This window comes from Oculina patagonica, chromosome 11 (assembly GCF_052425735.1).
Source record: "Oculina patagonica isolate OP01 chromosome 11, crgOcupat, whole genome shotgun sequence".
Classification (NCBI taxonomy): domain Eukaryota; kingdom Metazoa; phylum Cnidaria; class Anthozoa; order Scleractinia; family Oculinidae; genus Oculina; species Oculina patagonica.
Genome location: NC_135768.1, coordinates 18,557,178 through 18,578,861, shown reverse-complemented (window position 1 = coordinate 18,578,861; position 21,684 = coordinate 18,557,178). Strand labels below are relative to the sequence as shown.

The following is a 21,684-nucleotide window of genomic DNA, read 5'->3' as shown; positions in this document are numbered from 1 at the left end:
TCGGTCGGGCAAAAAAAAAAAAAAAAAAGAAAAAAGATGGAACGCTTGAAGGAAGAAAGCCTCGGGTTACGAATGCGAAAAGGTGGCTATTTCGTTCGTTATTTCCGTTATTCTTTCTTTAATCAAAATTAAAGGCAAGGACATCACATAATGTCAATTGTTGTTGATAAAACAAGATCGTGTGCTTGTAAATTAAAGTACTTGCTTCTTTGACTACTGAATCTGCAATTTTTTTTTTTTTTTTTACTTTTTGAAAAAAATGGGTCGGTCGGGCGATGGGAAACGAAACATTTTATTGGGATGGCCTTAGGACTTGGATAATTGTTGTTGTTTGAGCAAAAGTCCTCTGGGGTACCCCAAAGAAATACTGCACGGAAATCACGACGACGAAGCCGAAGACAACGTGAACTGGGAAATTTATGTGTACTCGCTATAACGTGAATTTTGTTGAGCGAACTATCGAATATGAGTGTGAAAAAAAAATTATATAATTAAAGAAATAAGAAGTCGAGGTGCAAATTAAATTTCCAGTTCACGTTGTCTTCGGCTTCGCCGTCGTGATTTCCGAGCAGTATTTCTTTGGGGTACCCGAGAGGAATTTTGCACTGAAACACGTTTTGCTTTCTGGGGAGAGCATAGGTAGTAATTTTGACCAATTTAATTTCAGCGAAAATTGCATAAATTGTCCAAGTAGGTGGTACAAATCATCGTAAATCGGCAAATTTACGACCTAGTTTGATATTCCAGCTAGTTTAAAAGAGCAACGGGGCGAACCGATCGCACTCAAATCAGGCCAGACTATAGTTCGAAGACTGTTCTTTCGAGGACCGGGATCTCCGATGAAAGCGAGTCGCGGAAATTTGATTTTTCGGCTACATTCCAGAGGCGGTACCGGATTCTTCGATGTCGAAGTTGCACGCCTTGTGTAAATATTTGTATTCTGTACACAAGTCGAAATTTTAAACTCCAAAAACTGCTCTCGCGCGCTACAAATCGCCAAGAAAACGGTATAAAAACAAACTTAAACAATGCGAAAATATTTCTACTTCATTTTATTACAAATACAAGTCGTAAAAGCCGATTTTAGAAAGCTTCAATATTTACAATAGCAATTAGTGAAGAAATTTGAATATTCATATGGGCATGCTGTGACCTCACAAACATAGGATGGTAAGCCTGTGCTCACATAAAACTGTGCCCGTTTGTAGCTACGGACCATCCTCCCTGGGGGTGGGGGGGGGGGTGATCAAGACCGGGGTTTCCATGTCAGATACGTTTTCTAGAACGGGGTAATAATATATTTCACGTTAATGTATCATGTTAAATAAATGGCACGCGATGCATGCAGAAGCGATGACGTTTCATAAGGGGTCTTACATAATTTTGAGGAAATTTGTCAAAAACTTAAAGTAAATAAAACTAGCTGACACCTTTTGTGTGAAAAAGACTGTTGTCCAACTGCAGCTTACATTTTTTAAACATAAGAAGCAATGTTAGTGATTGTATAAATAGCATAGCCTGATGATCTGATGGAATTCAAATAAATACAGTTGTTATGAATTCACAGACCAAGGATGCAAATAATACATTTTCTTCATAGATTTGTTCAATTGAACAACAGTAATATTTTATTTTATATTTTTATATTTTTGTTTAGATTTCCCCATGTTGTCTCAACAAAGATTGCATTATACTATAGTGTGATATCACGGATAAACGACATACGATACGCGCGAGCAAGCTTTTAAGCTGCGAGTAGGTCAAATGGTCTCTTGCTCACAGCGACCCTTTATATTATAAGAATTAGAAATTTCTGTTTACTAAATCTAATAAAGCCCATCATATATAATTAGTCTCTTCCGTTTATTGCTGGTTTTCACTGTCACACAATCAAAAAATAAATTCGAAACCATTCAACTACAGAAGCTATGAATTTCAAATATTATAGATGATAAATAGATAAACAATTTTTCCAAAAATCGGGTCTGTGCGGTGTACCGTTCACGAGTTATTTTCCGAACCTTTCCACGCAAACTTATAAAGCTTAGTATGGAGACACCATAACTGTGTCCTTCCGAGGGACACAAATATGGCCGCCGTGATGTCAGAGAAACCATCTGGAACTCAATTCTGTTTACAACAGCGGCTATCCTTGACTTAAGAGCTAGTACACTTTCACATAAACACCACTTATTATATCTGAAATGTTCAATCTGCTCAAAATGGAAAGGAAAGGCCTTTTTTCAAGCAAAACAGCTTTGTCACGGCACTCAGCTTGGTGTCACATACGACGGAGAACTCAAATATTCAAAATGCTCTGTTTTAAAAAAAACGAATGACACTATTGATCTGGAAATTTGCAAAAATATATATTTTTAGTTTAGTTGACAACGAAAATTTAGCAGGCCTAGTGAATTTTGATTTCAGAATTTTATGACGTAACACGAAAAACCAAGAACACATAATTTGTAGTGTTCCATTCTAACTTCACGGAAGTATTTTGCTTTTGTGTTTTACGCAGCGATTTCTTGTTAAGTTAAACTTGATTTCTGTTCGATCGGGCCAAACAGACAAAAAAGAACCGATTGTGGGATGGCATAAAGCGATGTCACGCCATCGCTTAAAAATATGTTAAATACGTTAAAACAGGATACTGAAATTTACTTAATTATTTCTAGAACAGTATTGAAAATTGATTTTCTAGCCTAGGACGGGGTATCATTATGAATGCAAATTCTTTGTAAAACGGGGTCCTAATTTGAAGAGCCCGGTGGCACATCCCACCCAAAATATACCCGAGTACACCCCTCCTGTAAGAGGGGGGGGGGGGCTACAGACCGCTGAATTGCTCGTTAATCTCCTAAAATTAGTTAGCTATATAAAGCCATTGAAAAGGGTAAAAAAAGGGGGGGGGGAGGTCGCGATCCTGTTTCACGAACAAATTTTAACCAAATTCACGTGTCACGTACACTTAAAACAGCAGAATTCACGAAACACGTGGCTTTTCTAGCTATTTTCACACGTCACAGTCAAATTTTTGCATGTCACGCATAATTCCTTTATTCCTACCCTCATTAAACTCTTTGTAACCGCTTGACAGTTCTAAACGTAAATAAAATAGCTTCAGGAGGCTAACATGCATATGGGGCTTTTCGTAAACATTCAGTAAAACGTATAGGGACCCCAGGGGGGTACTCGGGATCTCAAGTGACGGGGATGATCGAATGGGGGCAAAAATCAAGATCCAAAAAAATCCCTAGGGCTTCCACCAAAACCCAAAAAAATCCCTTAACCAAAAATTAACCCCCAAGAAATCAACAGCAAAACACGTTTGTTTGTACTTTATTTGCAGAACTACACAGCCAAAGCACTACCACAAATCTTAAGATCATTTTAAATACCCCAAAAAATCCCTACGTTAATCAAAAAAAATCCTAAAATCAAAACTTTCAAACCCAAAAAAATCCTTCTATCATCCCCGTCACTTAAAATCCCGAGTACCCCCCCCCCCCCCCCTGGGATAGGGACTGCCGGGCATTTACTCTATAACGGTCCTATAAAGCGGAAATCGGCCCATGAGTTAAAACAAATTGGCTCGTCGAGTCTCATATATGAAAGTCACCTTTATAACACTATTCAACGTTCAGGGCATTTAGCCTGCAAGCCGTACTCGTAAATCAGACGGCGGATAGGCAAGCAAAACTGGTCAGCTGCAAAGCCCCTATGCAATCACATGGCAATTCTAAACGAATGTTCAATTTTTCGAATGTTCAAGGCAATTCGTAGAAATTCTTGAAACACACACGACGTAAGGAAGACTATGGTACAATTCTTTGCCGAATCTCACGAAGCTTGGAGATGTACATACTTCAGACGTAGGCGAATCGACCAAAGACGTAAGCGAACTGGTCATTAGCGAATCCCCTCGTGGGCGAAGCGAACAAAGATTGCGTGACAATGCCCCAAAATAGATTTATTTCACCAGCACATTTTTATTTCATGACCTCATACAAGTCCTTCATCACGAACGCACGATTGCATGCATCTCGAACATGATCAAGTTTAATAGAAAACAATATTTTTACCTGTCTCAGAGCCATAGTTAGTTATGTGTGAGAAAAACATTTTAACAAGACAACTGCTTAACGCATGATAGGCTTTCATGATCGATAACAAATTCGGAGTTCGTGCGCGCCCGACGACAACGATACTAAATTATTTCTTATTTTCTCTTGCGAAACTACTGAAATATAGAAAATACATTAAACAACTTAATGCTAAGACTCGTTGGCCAAATGTTGTATTAATTTTTAGGCATTGGATTAATAAAGCGGCATCAAATTTGAAATCAACTCTACACTATAAATACAACAGTACAAAATCTCGAAACTTACCAAATGGCGTTGAAGGCGATGTAAACCTCGATCGAAATTCTGTTTCTTTGCGTTATTCTGTGTTAAACCATTCTAGACAATAGTATCAGTTCACTCAGGGCCGGTCACTTCTGTGGTCTGCTATACCATACGTAAAAGTGAAGCAATTTTACTGAGCTATGAAACTCTTTGTAGAAGGCTTCGCGCAATTCTGACAATCCTTTATCGATCTGCCCAAAACAGGAAGTCACGTTACTGGAAATATGCTGACCAACGCATAATTTCGTAGCCAGATGTCCTTCGGTTTTACGCCGTATTATTTTAGACATTTTAGTCCAAAGTGAAAAGATCGCAGTAATATAATACAAGTCGCTGAAAAAGTGTCCATTAAGGCGAACAATATAATAGTTTGAAATATAAATTGCATTTCTAAAGCATTTACCTTGGCGGCTTCGTGACGTACTTGTTATTCTTAGAAAAACCACGTGGTGCCGTATTCGAACAATGGATGGGAAAAACCCCAAATTTGTGCCATTTTCGCTTTCGGTTTTCAATCACCTGTATTGAATTTTCTTTTATGTCCAGAATATGCGCCAACGCCGATCTTGGCATGAAAATCGAGCCAAATGGAATGACTTCAGACAACAAATTTTCTGTAATTTGTGTTATTTCAAGTAATTTTCTTTTTAAAATGATTAGTGTAAGTTCGAAAGAATCGGGGAATACCCCAGATTGGCATCTTTCAGTTTCAAAATGTGGAACATCACACGTTTTCTCTATACGTATGACGATATATAGGTTTAATTTTTTCTATACTTCTTATATCTTCTTACGAAATCAAGATAAATCATTTCCTTTATACGCGTGACAGGCCATCCCAATAAAATGTTTCGTTTCCCATCGCCCGACCGACCCATTTTTTTTCGAAATGTAAAAAATAAAAAATTCCAGATTCACTAGTCAAAGAAGCAAGTACTTTAATTTACAAGCACACGATCTTGTTTTATTAACAACAATTGGTATATATATATATGATGTGATGTCTTTGTCTAAAATTAACATCGATACTAACTTTTTCAAAGGCTGTTTCGTGCCAAGGGCATTAACGATTGTTCCAACATTCTAAGCGAGATCGACTGAAACAAAATCTTTCGGAGACCCCTAAGTGTTCATTCTTTTTTTTCTTTTTTTTTTTGCCCGACCGACCGACCCACCATCACAAGAGACGGGGCGATGGGAAACGAAACATTTTATTGGGATGGCCACAGATGAAAAATAAAAAACCTTCCACCCTCGCCGGTCGCCCCAAATTTGGCGTAATTTAGCACACTGGCGATGCAACTTTTTTCACAATTTCCACGACGAACCAGCTGTATTAAATTTCAGTCCGGTTTGAGATCGATAAAAAATAAATAAAAAAAAAATTGAAAAAAATTGAAAAAATTAGTTTTGATAAAACCAGTTACCAAAATCCTTCGAAATGAAACTACCTTTTATGGTTTGGATCGGTTTTATATCAATTTGTTGCTCAAAAGTTGCCAAGGAAAGCAAAAGTTGCCCTTGGTTGCTGGTACTACAAAACGTTGCTCAAAACGTAACACAATCGGCCATCGTATTGGACGGAGTAGACCGAGGAAGATTGAAACCGAACGAACCATATCACCCTCCATGTAAGAAGAAGCGAAATGTCTCTATCAGCTCTCGTGGCGTGGCCATTGTAAACAGAAGTGGAAATCGATTTCATGGCTTGATGATCGAGTGATTTTGGCGGTAAAAACAAGTGGCTTTGGGGCAAGAAGCTTCCTAGTAAGTAACAGAAGTGGTTAATGTTACCATACCAAAGTTTTGCCCACACATTTCTTCGTAAGTATATATTTTTGAGGCCTTCCAAGGGGTAAAAGCGACAAGCGACATGACCCTGAATACTGGCGACATAGGAACATTTTAACAGCGACAAGCGACATCATTACGGCACTGAAACGCGACAGCGAACAATGCGACAGCAACACAATAGGGTAAAAAACGACAGCGACATTTACAGCTCTTAGCCAGGCGACATGGGCTCTCAGAAACATGGGACATTGCGACACGGCTACCCCCCTTGGAAGGCCTCATTTTTATGCTTTAAATTTTTGAGCTCACCTTCGCTCTAAAACTAAGCTTTTATATTTGGGAATTGAGTTTCAGTGGGTGTTAGCCTGCGTGGCCGGCGTTCAAAGGGGAAGGAGAAGGGGAGTTCGAGCGCGAAGCGCGATGTGCGAGGAGAGAGCGCGAAGCGCGATCGGGGTAGGGGGGAAGGGGAACGCCTGCCCTGACGCTATTGTTTTTGTCGTTTTTTACGTCCAGATTCTGGACGCAAAAATCGTGATTGGTCAGAATTTATAGAGTGTGAAAATTGATTGTTCTGATCAGTCAGATGTATGTCATTCAATCGATTAATTTGATGGCTGTGGTCTGTTCTCAACTTTCATTCAATGCAGATGAATCCAATGGCGAATGTTATGACCGATTTCTCTGCGAAGTGGTTGATTCTTTGAAAGAAATCGGCCGTTGTAGGATTTGGCATCAAACTACTGAGTTTGCGAAGAATACAAATTATAGCTGCCGGTAATCGCTACACGCTGTGAGTTAAAAAGTTGTTTGGGTCACGGCCGGTTGCAACTCGACGCCATAAACTCGAACACCGGAAACGCTGCTTGATTGAAATAAACGTTCTCTCAGTCTCAGAACGGCAACTTTTCGTAACAAATCCGCATTTGAAGGGTGCAAGGAAGATATATCTGACCTGATCTACCATGAAAATATTTTGTTTTGCCATATTTCTGACAAGAAGACGAGAAGAAAAGAAATTCGAAAGGCAATTAAAAGTGAAGGTTTTAATTGCCCGCGAAAATCGGCACCAATCAGATTGGATAATTTTGACAGCCAGACGTAAAACAGAGGGCAAGCAGATGACACGTACTTTAGGGGCGGTATGAAAAAAACAATAGCGTCAGGGCAGGCGTTCCCCTTCCCCCCTTCTCCGATCGAGCTTCGCGCTCTCTCCTCGCACCTTGCGCTCGAACTCCCCTTCTCCTTCCCCTTTGAACGCCGGCCACGCAGGCTAAGTGGGTGTAAGCTCTAGGCCTATAACCTAAGCCCGAATCCTCCCTTGAATTTTAACGGCATTTGTTTTAGCTCAAGGAGGTATCTTTAAAAATCAAAGTTTGCTATAAAAATCTTGTTATTCTCTAGTGTGCACTGGGATATTATCAAATTTATATGCTTGAAGGCGATAAGACACATGTAAGCTTATGTCAGCTGATACACGGAAAGCGACTGCAATCTCAACTGGAGTCGTTTTTTGTCGCCCCATGTGGAGGGTGACGACTTGTTGGGCCTTGTGTATTATTAAGAAAAGTAAATCTATTTTACTTCAAGCGTTTTGCCAAATTTTCAAATTCACCTTTTCTAAACTCAGTGAAAGGCAGGATTTCTGTAGTCATAATTTTATAACCCCATAATAAATTATGCATACAATTTTGTCTGCTCTGTTCTGATCGTGAATGGATAGTATATAAAAAACTGTAGTTTTAGCTTTAATCTATTTAGCTTTCTGCTTTTTGGTGCGTTTTCCATTTTACCCATTCCAAAATCAGTAAAAAGGCAAGATTTCTGAATAACCCCATAATTAAATATGCATATAAAGCTATACAATTTTGTTAGTTGTGCTAATAATTCATGACTTCCTTTCGTATATAAAAGATAATATAAATTTGTATGCATAATTAAGTAGGGTGTTTTATGCTTTATGGAAATCTTTCCAATATTATAGGCCCAAATTCTACCTGGAAACAAAAAAAAATCTGGTTATAAGACCCCCTGTGCTGAAAGACAGAACTGAACAGGGCTAAAAGTTGCCTTATTTATAACCTTTTAACTTAAAAATGTATAATTTCGATCAACACTGCCATGGTTTGATTCAAAACCTTTTTTATTCTGCTTATAACCCCCCCCCCCCCATTGTCCTTTGTTCATTGGCTGCTGGCTGCTGCTGACTTATAATACTTATCACTTATCACTCACCGTTTCGTCAGTCAAGTAGAATTGCTGATAGCCAGAGTAACTAAAGATTTTGGAAGTTTGGAAAATTGTTGCCACAATTCCTATTACTGTGTATTATTATCCTGCTGCCTAGTAATTTAAGTTACTTGGAAAGCTTGATTACAAAGTTTTACTGTCTTGTGCTTTCCTTTAGGTTTTGTTTGTACTGATCAACGTGTCTCAGAATGCCTAGATTTCTTCGCTTATTACTATATCGGAGGCGTTTGGTATGTTATCTTATACTTTTAAATAATTAAAAAAAACATGTGTTACTAGAAGTGTAATGATTCTATGTAACTGCCCCTGGGTGCTGCATTAAATTTTCATTTTGCCACTCAAAGGCTGGGTTATTAGAACAGGGCACATTACGCACATTATTATGTTAAAAATGTTAACATGTAAGGGGTTGTCAAGCTTTAATCCATTGATGCTACACCAGTCAAAACCTGCCCTAAACGGACCGGTACGGTACTTGTACCTTGGAGCTGTCATCATTTACAGGCCAGAATATGTTTTTGATAATCAGTAAATAGCGAAGAAAAAAAGTCTTGCGAAGCATGTATGACATAATGATGTGATTGTGGACCAGGTTTATATGCAGTAAACCCATAGTTTTTCCTTCCATGTTTGGGAAGAAACTTTTCCAACATAAAGAGAGGTAACTAAACGGCCATCAGAACAACAAAGTGAGAATTTGGGAGAAAAAGACAAAACATAATCAGGGCTGTGACTTAGTATCAAAATGTCCCAGTAGGAAACTTTATTTTTGGAGTAGGTGGCTGTTTCCTAAAGATTCAGTTGAGTAACCTGACAGCATAACCCGGGGGGACTCCCATATGAAAGGGGCGGGGGTACTTGTCATCTTGCTTAGGGTTGTAAAATTTTGATTTTTGGTCTCGCTTAGGGTGTTCCAGGCAAAACACCAAATGAATATTTTTCGCCATCAAGGTCTCATTTAGGGTTGCACTCAAAGAAATACACAAATAGAAATGCTGTTTCTTTTAGGGGTCCAAAAAGCTTGAGCCACACCCAGGTTTGTCTCATTTAGGGGTTTTTTTCAAAATTTCTGACAAGCATCCCTCCTCCTTTGATATGGGAGTCCCCCCTGGGCAGCGTAGCCAGCCAAGATCATAAAGTAATTGGTGACTTGTAATTCTCTAGTCTAATTAATAGTTCCATGTAGCATTTTCATATAGGGATTTTGCTAATATGTTAACTTTCTTGCTGCCACCCAATTCAGATCACATCATGATTCATTCGGAATGATACAATAATAATAAAACACATACATCCTTGCACTCAGTTGTGTGCAACAATTTGCACAATTTATTGTAACTTTTCAAATAAATTATCGCATGATCTGAATTGGGTGGCAACAAGGATGTAAACCTGTTAAAGGATTTGGTCTATCCATGTGAACACCTTTTCACCATAATTATAGTTATTTTAAGTAATTAATAAAGATGTTAAATTTTAAGCTCGGTAATAAATAATGAAGATGAAGTGTTCAACATGACACGAGCATGGGACAAAGAAAAAATCTGAGTCCCTGACGGGAATCGAACCCATGGCCTCCCAGATACTGGTTGGGCGCTCTAACCAACTGAGCTACGAGAGACTCGTTGTGAGCTGGGCCATTTACTAGGTTGATAAGTGACACGCGTCTGCATACTGCTAGGATCAGCAATGTCGAAATCATCAAGTTTGTAGTAAATAATAAAGATGTTAAATTTTAAGCTCGGTAATAAATAATGAAGATGAAGTGTTCAACACTTCATCTTCAATAGTTATTTTATATTATTTGTTGTAACTTATCTTCAGTAACCTGATAGTCTGTGCCCTGCAAGACTTGTCATGCAATCTTGGCCAAAAGAATTTCTTTGAGAAGTTTTATACTGATGTTTGATGTTTTCTTCTCTCTGTTTTCCACACTGCAGATTTTTCTAGCCATCCTTGCACTGCTTCTAGGTTTTGGAGTTATAGTACAGTTACAGCTTATTCCTTTAGTTCAAGGCTATTTCCTAGGTAAGTCTCTGTGTTTTTAATATAGGAGTCTACTGGGTTAACATGTATGGTAAAGTCTACATTTGAGCCTAGAGGCCTATCAGGCTGTAGATTTGCCAGTTTCAGCACAGAATTAAGCAACTAGGAGTATTTCTATACCTCCCTGGATGGGATTTGACAGTGTAGTCCATTGCAAGGTTAAATTACATACTACTCGTTGATCTCTCTGGTTTCGGTAGCATGAACTTGGAGTGAACGCAACATGGAGGACTCCCTTTGGATGAGATACTATCCCATAACAGGATACTCCTGATCATGGGGCGTACACATGTTAGGCCTGTAACCTTCAAGAACAACATGTCTGTGATAATGATGTCTGTGATAACTTTCACGGTTACTTGACTGTCACAGGTTTTACCAACACCCCTAGGCCAGGGGTCAAGCTTTATCTCTTCTTTTATTGTCTAGCATAGTACACTCTTTTTATTTTATAAGAATATGGTTTTCCGACCCAGGCTGAATATTCTTATTTTTCTGCCGATTTTAGGCTGAAAATATTCTTTTGAACATTCTTAGATAACACCGTTTGACATTTCCATTTTAGCATGTATTGGGGTATCAATTACAAGTGTTTGTTGTCCAGATCTGTATTGTGTTCCATCGTGCTCATTTTCCATCGCTATTCGTTGCAGCTAGAAAGGTCAAGATGTTACCTCAGATGACACTTGACCGTTTTGGCTTTAAAAAATGCATTCCTCACAGAGATACAGTGGCAGAAATGAAAATACCTGATTTTGTTTCAACTGTTACAAATTTTCAACTCAAAATTATATTCTTTTCAAAATTTCAACCTCGGGTTTTACATTTATTCTTAAAATATTGACAAAAATTCGCAAATTTCAGCCTTCATATTCTTATAAAATATAAAGAGTGTAGTGGTTCAGACCAGTACATCCCCCCTTTGTATTACCCTGTTGTAGATAAATCATCTGTTACATATGGTACAGTACCTGGTCCATTATTCAGAAAATATTGGACCAACAATGAAGTAATCTGATTGGTTGATCATAGTTATTGGCCCTCTGACTACCTAAGTCATGCAATAAGTATTGTGTTGTTCCAGAAAATATCCATACCCTTCCCATGGAAGGCTTTTTGGTTTGAATCCCCCCACCCCTCTGGAAAAATGAATTCCAGTTAAGTCCCATCCTTTCCTTTTAAAATTTTGGCTTATGAGACCCCTACCCCCTCAGAATTTCCAGTGACCTTCCATGGGGTGGGTATGAATATTTTCTGGAACTGCATTGGGTAGGGGCCCATTTTGCAAGCATTTTTAAACATAAACTCAAAATAATTAAAATATGATGACTTCAATTCCATTTAAAAAACTGTTTTTCCAATGTGGCAATGTGTGGTTCCAGAAAATGTACATACTCCCGCCACAGAAGGGATTGGAAATTCCTGGGGGTGGGGGTCTCAGAGACCAAAAACTTTTAAGGAAATGTATGAAGCTTAATTGGAATTTCCAGAGGTTTGGGGGATGTCTCAACACTGTTCAGACCGGGCTTTTTTGGATCTTTTCAGACCAGGAAGGGGGGGGGGGGGATTCCGCCCCCCTCCGTAACTTCCAGAATATTAAAGCAATCACAAGTGTGTCTGAAAATCTATCTTTTGCTATACGTCACGTGGGATGATTACGTCACATCACGTGACAATGACGTCATGATGTCAAAACAGCCGCCATCTTGGATCCGCCATCTTGGATTTCAAATTTTTTCCAAAACGTCAGAAAACTGCCCAAAATTACTGCAAAGTACTCAAAGTCAATAAATCTGTGCTTAAAAACCGTAAAAAGGTGAACATAATTGCATTAAAGTTATTTTTTCACTAATAGAAACACGAAAATTACAAATTTGGGACAACATGCCTGTCAAAATGCCATTCCCATGGTAATGTCAAGTTCCTGACACAGCAATCTATACTACCAAATTATTCCTAGATAAATTTTAGATAAACTCGCAAAGTTTGGCAGCGTTTGGTTGAATCTTGAAAAAGTTATAAGCGTCCAAAGTCAGCGCGGGCACTTTCCGCCCCCCCCCCCAGGTCTGGATAGGGTTCAGAAAACACCCTTCTGTAGGGAAGGTATGGATAAGTTTTGGAACTACACAATCACACTAAGGAGATCTGCAATCACCTTCTGATATGCAATTAATTTATTTGTGTTTTAGGGAATGCAGGACATCATCATCATTTTTATTTGGGTCTACACAGTAGCTCTAGTATCAATGAAACTTCAGATTCACAATCTGACATCAAATGCAAACCTCACAGGTATAAGAGGGTGAAGTTTTGGTAAATTACAACATTTATTTAGCTGTGCATAAGTGGAACCAGTGGTACTGAAAAGGGGGAGGAGAGGCAGAGTAAAAGTGGGGTGCTCATAAGGGGAGGGGGTGCGATATTTTTGGCCCTTTGAGCTTTGTATTTTTCGGCTAAGAGAGGGGGGGGGGACTGAATACAACCGGACCAAACTCTCCAAGATTTTTAGCAGTTTATTAAGGTCATTACCCTGTATTGCATTGCGCATCCTCTCTGCGCAGCGTTTTACGCGTAATTAGCGTGCACACAAACAAAATGGCGGCTTTTTTCTATGCGGCTTAGTCCGTGAGAAAAATAAATTGTCTCTTTCTTGTAAACGATTATGGTGACCTATCAATTTTTACACATATTTTGGGTGTAGCGATCAAGTTCTTTCTGTAAAACAAAAGCAGATCAATTCCTATGTTTGTGTACTTTGCCAGTACTTGTAAGGGAATTATTAAGGAATTGTGTGGTATATACAAGGTCCTCGTGCTCCTTAACGAATATGGTGACCCCACTTTTTTATTTCAAAATTCAAGTTTCCTTGAGGTAATCAACAAGTAGGCAAAGTTCTATTTCGGGGCAATGACCTTAAATGAGTGTTGTAAAGTTAAAATCAAAGTACCGGCAATTACTCTGGCCAATCACAAAGGGTGTTAATAATTCAGTGATCCAATCATAATTTGAAGCAAATACCGGTACTTGTAGTCAGCATGAAGCATGGGAAAATATGTGGGAGTAAGTCACAATTGGTTTTGGTTTTACTACTCAGTGTCTGAGAAGGTGTGCACGAGTTTAATGCCGATCACTAAGGGTAGTTATGCAAAACCAAAGCAAATGTGAATTACTGTCAACTCTTAAGTGAAAACTGCTCTAGGCAGATTACAAATAAATGTTGTGGGGCTGCCTTTTGTTACACAGGTGCAAAGATTATGTTCCTTACAATCATCTCTAAAGAGTAACATTTGTTAATTAAAATATTGAGAATCTAGTATCTTTAGTAGCACAAAGTAGAACCTCTTAAATAGACCATTTTTGTATTCTCGGTATTGGACTGGAAAAGCTTGCAATGGAGGCTAATGCGGGGGAATACATACATTCATACATACTTTATTTGAAAACAAAGGTCTATAAAGATGGCAGCCTAGGGCTGATGTGGACCTTTAAAACTTAATTACAGATAAAAAATAGAAAATAACTTATACAGTTATTATACAGAATATCATTAAAAAGCGAGTCATATCATTTGCATTTGAAAAGATTACCCGCATAAGCCTCCATTGCAAGCTAGTTCCAGTGCAATACCGAGAATGGTCAATTTCAAATGATGTATCTTGCGTTTCTCAGTCATTTTCAAATCTCTTTTAGGCCAGACAAAGTTGGTTTAGAACAAATTTATAAACATTATGGAAAGCCAGGGCAGATAGAGGATCGAAAATGTGACGAGACTCATTACCCAGATATCTGTACATACCAAGTAACAGAGTCGGAGGGTAATAAACTGTCATGTGACGCTAAAGTGTGTGGATCATCAGACATTCAAATAGGTTCTGTCAATCCAGAACTTGGTAAAGCCGTAAGCGACTGGAAATCTTTACCAAAGGACACATTAACTGATGCAGTGCAGAAGGCCATTAATACAAACCTGGAAAAGGGATTCAGTTTTCTGTTCTTAAGATGTGGAACTATTTTTCAAGCACTATCCTTTCCACCCATCCTCAAGAAAGTCGAGGATGGTAAAAGTAAAAGTGCTATCAATATAAACGTGATTATGCTTGATTCGATATCGAGACCGCATTTCTATCGAATTCTTCCAAGAGCTGTGGAGGCTCTTCGCAAGATTGTGCAGGATCCCAACATCAAGGGCACCGCCCTGGACTTTGAACTCGTCCAGAGTATTGGTCAGCAGACGTTTGAAAACTTGAGGCCATTCTTCTCTGGTGTTCTCAAAGGTAAGCTTAGTATCCCTTGCAGCCATTCTTGGGTTCAAGTGCACCTGTTAAGGGCAATTTTTTTTACGCCCACTTTAGACACTTACCGGTAGTGCAGTGCGTCCGTGATGACCATTACGCCACAAGGAGCTGGCTCCCAAATTTCATAAATTTTAACTATATACTGTATTTTGTTATCCTATCAAGCTTACCCTAAACAGGCTAACCAAAGTGCATAGTAGACTAACTGAAGTGAATAGTAGGCCAACTGGAGTGCAAAGAAGGCTAACCGGAGCGCATAGTAAGCTAACTGGTTACTAGTTACGAGTTGATGACCGTGTTGGCAGCCATCTTGAAGTGGGTGTAAAAAGAGAATTGGGCAAGGGAGGGGTGGTAGGGGTACTCCACTACATAAACTGTCGATGGTTTGCAACCAATCCAGAGAGATTGAGATGACAATGGCTTGGTGGCCATGTTGGTAGAACAAACAAAGGAAGCTAATTATAATTATTTTGTAAATGACCACCAATGTGGAGTCGATAACGTCACTTGCAAACCAAGAGTGGTTAAAAACCGTACTCTTTGAGGTGCCACATACCTATGTAATAAAATGTAAATGAAAATGAAAAATGCGCCAGATGGTGGTAAAAAGTTTCCATACGTTTCGGGGCTACTGCCCCTTCTTCAGTGGAAAATGTAAAATGTTTTCCACTGAAGAAGGGGCAGTAGCCCCGAAACGTATGGAAACTTTTTCCCACCATCTGGCGCATTTTTCATTTTCATTTACATTTTATTTCACTAGTTATATGCGCTACACAGTCGCACGAAATTTCTTTCGAGATTTCTATGTTACATACCTATGTACCTAAGTTATGTGCGATCCAAAAGTATATGATATTTAAGCAGTTTTAGGCTAAAAATGGGTCTTAGTTTATGTCGTGTCTGAAAATGGGTGCGCTTCGTCATGTCAGGAACATCTTTTAAAAATTTGTTGTTCTCATTCCGTCATAATCTTAATACTCCTTGTTTATTTTCAGTTTATTTTTATTTAATTGGTGGTTTTCTACCTTAGAAACTAATCTTTTAAGATTTCATTGTGAAAGAAATTTTTTGCATCAAGAAAATGGCTGAAAATAATTATTGTGACATTGTGCCTTTAAGGAAACCGCAGAAGCGTATTTACATAACCATATTCAACTCTTTAAATCAGGAGTTTATCTTAATAATATGTAAAAGAGTGAGATAGGTAACCACTTTTTTCGGTGGCTTCAGCAGTAAGTTAGAAAGTTATTAATACTGGAGATTACTAACTCAGTTTGTTAAAAATCGCGCCTGTAAATTGTATCGGTCATGATAGATTTCTCTTTTTTTCAGACGACAATGAAATCAGTGCCTCAGGGAAGAACACAAAGGCTCCTTTAGGCGTGGAGGTGTTGTATGGGACCTTCCAGAAGTGGGGCTACCAGACCCTCTTTCAGGAGGACCTTTGTTGGTACGATCGTTGGGGAAGCGCGTTAACTGACATTGAAAAACGTGAAGTGCCTAGTGAGGATTCAGAATTCCAATCGAGGTGAGGGTGGCAGAAGAGAAATAGTAGAGCGAGTTGAATAGGCCGGTTTCCAGTCAATGAGCTCTCAAGACAATTAGTCCTAAATTGGTTAGTGCGCTGGACTCTGGATCGAGCGATCTGGGTTCTAGTGCTGGTTGGCCCGGGTCATTGTGTTGTGTTTTGGGAGTAACCGGTCGTTTTGCCAACGATTTGTTTCACTAATCCTAAGTCAGTTCTTCACCGTCTTAGGTCAGTTCGCATTGACATAATTAAAATTTGGGTATTCCTCGTTCTAGAAACGTCAAAGATAGCATGAATGATGTGAATTCATGTGTATTCCTCGTTCTTAGAATGCCAAAGGTAGCATGAACATAAATGTTAGCGAACTGTTTGTTAGCGAAACGACCGCAATTCTCTTTGGACACCTTACTCTCATATGAGGCAAGTAGGCTAAAAAGTTGTAACCTTTTGCCAAAATTAGATCATACTAAATTGTTAAAGGGTCCTGAAAGGTGGGGAGGGGTATAAAGTCCCATTTCCTAGCCCAAATTTTGCCCAAATCCCATTTCCCTGTCCCACCCTATTGTTTTCCCGATTTTCCAAATCCAAGTCCCAGTTCTATTGTTTATTTATTTGTGATTCCTAATCCCAGTGACCCAAATCGCATTTTCCCAGTGAACATTTGCCCAAATCCCAGTTCCCATTTTACCCCATCAGACCCCTCTTGTTAAGTAATTTATGTCATATTCTATCACAGGTGGAAGGAACTACAAGCAAAGGTGGTCAAGAAGAACATCGACCATCAAGGCTTGACACATTTTTCCTGCACTGTGGTGAACAAGTACGGCAGGACAAATCACTATGACGACCCACCAAAAATGTGCCTTAATGGTGAGTTCTTCAGTTGGTACTTCATGGACTACATCACGAAGGTGTACACCGCATTAAAAAGCGACGAAAAGGCCAAACCTTTACTGTCGTACATGCATTTCAACACCGGCCATGAAATGACTGGAACAAGGATGATGAATTTAGATGCCAACTTGGCGAAGTTTTTCCTCGACATGGCGACGTTTCCAAACACTCTCACAGTGATATTTGCCGACCATGGCCACAAAATGACTCCGTTTAGTTACACTGAAGAAGGCAGGAGAGAGTTGTTCGACCCAGCCTTCTTCATGATCGTTCCAGATGGTGTCGCGGAGAGACTGGGTCCGCAAAGAATGGCCGCTTTGGTAACGAATCAAAAGCGGCTCTTTATCTTACAAGACGTGCACAAAGCACTCATGAGCTTGCGCGACACTGAGAAAATGAACTCCCAGGATTACTTGCAAACTGGTGTATTCTCCGTCATATCAGCCAACCGCACATGCGCAGACTTGTATATGCTACCGCTGACCAGGTGTAAGTGCGAGGGCTTTGATGAAGAAGGTCATATCAAGGACAATGCTGATAATCACAAATGGCTTGCAGAGTTTGCGCTTGGAACAATAAACGATGCTATACAAAAACAGTATATGGAAGGTAAGGTGTTAGATATTGACATTAAATCGATAGTATTACCCTAACCAACGAATAATAGCTTACCGCAAGTAAACCGGAGTAAAAATAAACGATTAAATTGGGGCCATTCCACCATTCCGCCGAATAGGGTCACCCGTAGTTGGTGTTGTGCTCACTTTGAATAATAGCCTTTTTCAGGTGGCGAAGGAAAGGGAGCTTATGTTAGGGGTAGGGTAGAGGTTTGTTGCAATCTAAGATATCATTCATGTCCAATATAGTTGCACCGATATATGGACGCCCGACCGGCATCCATGTGTTTCGTGTGAACTGTCATTCTTGCTTTCGGTCCGAATACAGAAAATGCATCTTATCTTCTATCGGACTTCTATCGTATTCTCTTCTATACCTTCCGTGTGCGAAGTCCACGGACCAAAAGGAACGAGTAGTCTTCTATGCAGCCTTTTTGGGGCTCGTCACCTAAGCCCAGGGGGTACTCGAGATTTCAAGTAACGGAGATGATCGAATGGGGGCAAAAATCAAGACCCAAACAATCCTTAGGGCTTCCAACAAAACCTATAAAATCCCTGGACAAAAGATTAACCCCAAAAAAATCCATCGTCGACAACAGCAAAACACGTTTGTTCGTATTCGCAGAACTACGCAGCCAAGGCAATACCAGGAATCATTAGATTGCTTTAATACCCCAAAAATCCACACTTAAATCAAGCCACCCATCCAAATGCTTGCTAAATTTTCCTTCCGGAAATCCTGGAATCGAAAATAACAAACCTTTAAAAATCCTACGACTTGAACTCCCGAGCACCCCCCCTCCCCTCTCCGGAACGCAACGTTCCTTTCCCCGCCAAAAGTTAGGGAGAAGCGTTGTGTGTGGCCTCCTACGCAGACATTCTTTTGGCTCGTCACGCAATCTTCTCACGGACTGTTATGGTGCGGTGCATTGGTGAATCCTCAAGGGAGGGGCGGTGAAGCAATCGGTTCAAGCAGTAAGCTGAATTCTGCAGTATTACGTGTTTTCTTTGATAACTGTTGATTTAGTTTTTGGTTGTTTTCCTCTTTTTCAGGTAATGCTGACTCAAGTATAAAACATGGTTATGGAAACTGCGAGCGCTTAGTTGGAAAAACGTTTACAAATGTTGTGAAACGTTTCCAAGGAGAGTACATTATGACGACCATGGACTTACATGTGGTCCCTCCAAACGGATACGAAGAGGACGAAGTTTATAGAGTCTCTATGAAACAGTATGCCCAGCCAAAACAAAGAGTATTTTTTCTAAGTTTTATACGGCAGACAAAGTATAACAAGTTTGTATCATGCGCAGACAAATCAGTTGATATCAGGCTCTGCGCATGCGCTAAAGAGGAATCCGCTGACATTACAAAGAAGGGAGTGCTGTTTGAGAATGGTGTTACACGTAAAATGTTTGGGTCAGAGACGATTGTGAAAGACTTGGACTCAAAGTGTCTCTTATTCTTAAGGCGGAATTATGGAACGTTCTCTTTTGCGCTGGAAGTGGCAAATGTATGTACTGATCGCACTTATAAATTTGAACTAACAGGCTCTATGGATCAAAGAATTTTTGCGAATACTGTTCCCATGAGTCGCGAGCTCCCCCCAAGGACCTTTCACTTTTTAACATCCGTTTACAAATACATCTCTAAAGTTAATACTCCTTTGGATTTGAAAACAAGTATTCAAGTTAAGAAGGAAGGTTCGAGCGAGTTTAACAATTTGGGAACAATCGATGTTACGTGAAACTGAATAAGTGCAGTAACAGAAGTATTGCCAAATAGATTTATTAGTTCACTTTTGTCGGGAAAACTTAAGACATAAAAGAGAGGTCTTTGCCGCATCAGCATACGCTTTGTTCTTTAGCTTCTAACTGTATAGCTAAAGGCAAATTATAACTAAAGGTCTTACGCATAAACTGGTATGTAAGGTGGCACAGAGAACGTCGACATTCTGAGCTGTGATTGGGCCATTACATTCGATTTGTACGCTAGTTGAATTACAATTTTTTGGTATTTTTTTTACGCTTTTATTGTGTCTTTTTTATTGCTTTTATAGATTTTGTAGTTTTTGATCTTTTTAGCTTTTATTTTGGTACGGACCAAGCTGAACAAGGTCTTCCGTGTAAGAAAGACCGAGCGTGAAATAATCCCAGCATGGTCTCATACTAGTGAGAGTTAATACGAAGTAAATTGCATGGCTGTCTTTGCCGCGCCCCTCCCAGCGTTTTACTTTTGCCAGCTAACCAGCCCGGCATTTACATCGTTCATTATGCCCGTGGGCATTACGGGGAAATCCCCCTTGACTATTAGGTGATAAGCTTCTGCTATTAGCCAATTAACGGGCGCGTTATATATGTCTGAACAAGCTCTTTAGTTTAATCTGTCTGAAATAATCATAATATCTAGACTATAGTCAGACGTTAGCAGGTCATATCGCCCCAAGTTACGTTGCCCTAATCCAGGTCTCGACGCCCCAAAACTAATATAAAGTTAAGTCGCCCCAAACACGCAAGTCATGTCGCCCCAAAATAAGTTCAGTCACCCCCTAACTTAAGGACAATCTTCCAGTGTTTGAAATACCTTATGTCTCGCTGAACTTGTGTAAGGAAAAATAGCAACAACAATCTAGTTAACTATTTTAACAAAAGGAGTAAACAACATTAGCATTAACCAATAGTAACCCTAGTAAATTTTTGGGAAAAGTGAACAGTTAAATTCTTTGTAACTAAATAAATGATTTGATAAATAAATGAGTAAATGATTTAAAAAAATACAGTCAATCCTATATTAAAGGGGTTTGAGTAATAAGTAAAGAAAACTTCTGTCTAAAGTTATGACAAATGATTAAAACAATACATAAGCTACGGCACAGTAATTAATCGGGCGTGGCCGATTTATAGTTTACCCTTTGGTCGTCCTAGAGCGTAGTCTCCTGGCGCGGCCAAAAAGACGGGGATAGCTGGGGGTTGCTACAAAACCGCTACGGGTGACGCATACCGCAATGGTTTTCATTTTAGTTTTGACAGGAAATCGTTGCAGGCACACTTGGTCGACTTTTGGGTTAATGTGTAATCAGGTTGTGTTTTTTTGCTTCGGCGGAAGGACAGAGAAAAAAGCTTACGGGGCAAAGTACAGTATGGGGCCCAGTTCTCGGCCACTTTTGACGTAAACTTGTATTTCTTACCTCAGAAGAACCGCAGGAACTTGAAATTTCTCCCAGAGCTAGCTACTTTATTCAGCTCTTTGGTGTAAAGCTATCGACCGATCAAAAATTAATTTGCCCGAGCAATAATAAAAATAAAAGCTCCATTTGTGGGCCCAGTTCTCGGCCACCTTGGCCCAGTTCTCGGCCACTAAAAAGCTTGTGCGTAATTATCTGTAAAAAAAATGCTCAATTAATTTTCACAGTCATAAAATCACTCTGTAAACCTATTTATGTTATATCGATCCCAAATTATTTTTATGAGGCTTTGTTTTACTTTAGAAAAGAAAGATTTTAACGCGCCTAGTTGCCTATGTGCAGGTTCTGGCAAAACCGCATTGTGTGACCCGTGCATTTAGATGGTTTATTTTGCAGTGAAAAGGTCTTGAAAGATTTAGGTGTTGTAGAAATAATAGACAAGACAAGAGTCAGCTCAAAACTTAGAGATAAGATTGAACTTTATTTTTAAAACATTTATTTCTTTCATTCTGGCAGCAGCAGATGAAATTATATTAAAAACCAAGCGCTAAGCTGTGATAGCGAGCAGGGTGGCCGAGAACTGGCAAATACGCAAACGTCGCAAGAAAAAATTTCGAAGTAAATTAAGACCAAAAAATACAACGGTTCAACGAAAAGTTAACTAAAGCA

General features: G+C 39.4%; 2 protein-coding genes across 2 annotated transcripts in view; both read left to right on the top strand.

Annotated features, from left to right (window-relative positions):
* Positions 1–21,684, top strand: part of LOC144629502 (ubiquitin-conjugating enzyme E2 G2-like) — a 94,691-nt gene that overhangs the window by 43,541 nt on the left and 29,466 nt on the right. The window lies entirely within an intron of this gene.
* Positions 14,445–19,801, top strand: LOC144629491 (uncharacterized). Its single transcript, XM_078487709.1, has 4 exons — positions 14,445–14,773; positions 16,127–16,322; positions 17,059–17,825; positions 18,887–19,801. The coding sequence occupies exons 1-4, from the start codon at positions 14,593–14,595 to the stop codon at positions 19,576–19,578; spliced, it is 1,836 nt and encodes a 611-aa protein (XP_078343835.1). The 5' UTR covers positions 14,445–14,592; the 3' UTR covers positions 19,579–19,801.

Excerpts from the sequence above, each read along its gene's own strand:
- LOC144629491 (XM_078487709.1), top strand. The coding sequence starts at position 14,593 with ATGCTTGATTCGATATCGAGACCGCATTTCTATCGAATTCTTCCAAGA. Across the intron at positions 14,774-16,126 it reads CTTCTCTGGTGTTCTCAAAG|ACGACAATGAAATCAGTGCC; the intron begins GTAAGCTTAGTA and ends TCTTTTTTTCAG. Across the intron at positions 16,323-17,058 it reads GATTCAGAATTCCAATCGAG|GTGGAAGGAACTACAAGCAA; the intron begins GTGAGGGTGGCA and ends ATTCTATCACAG.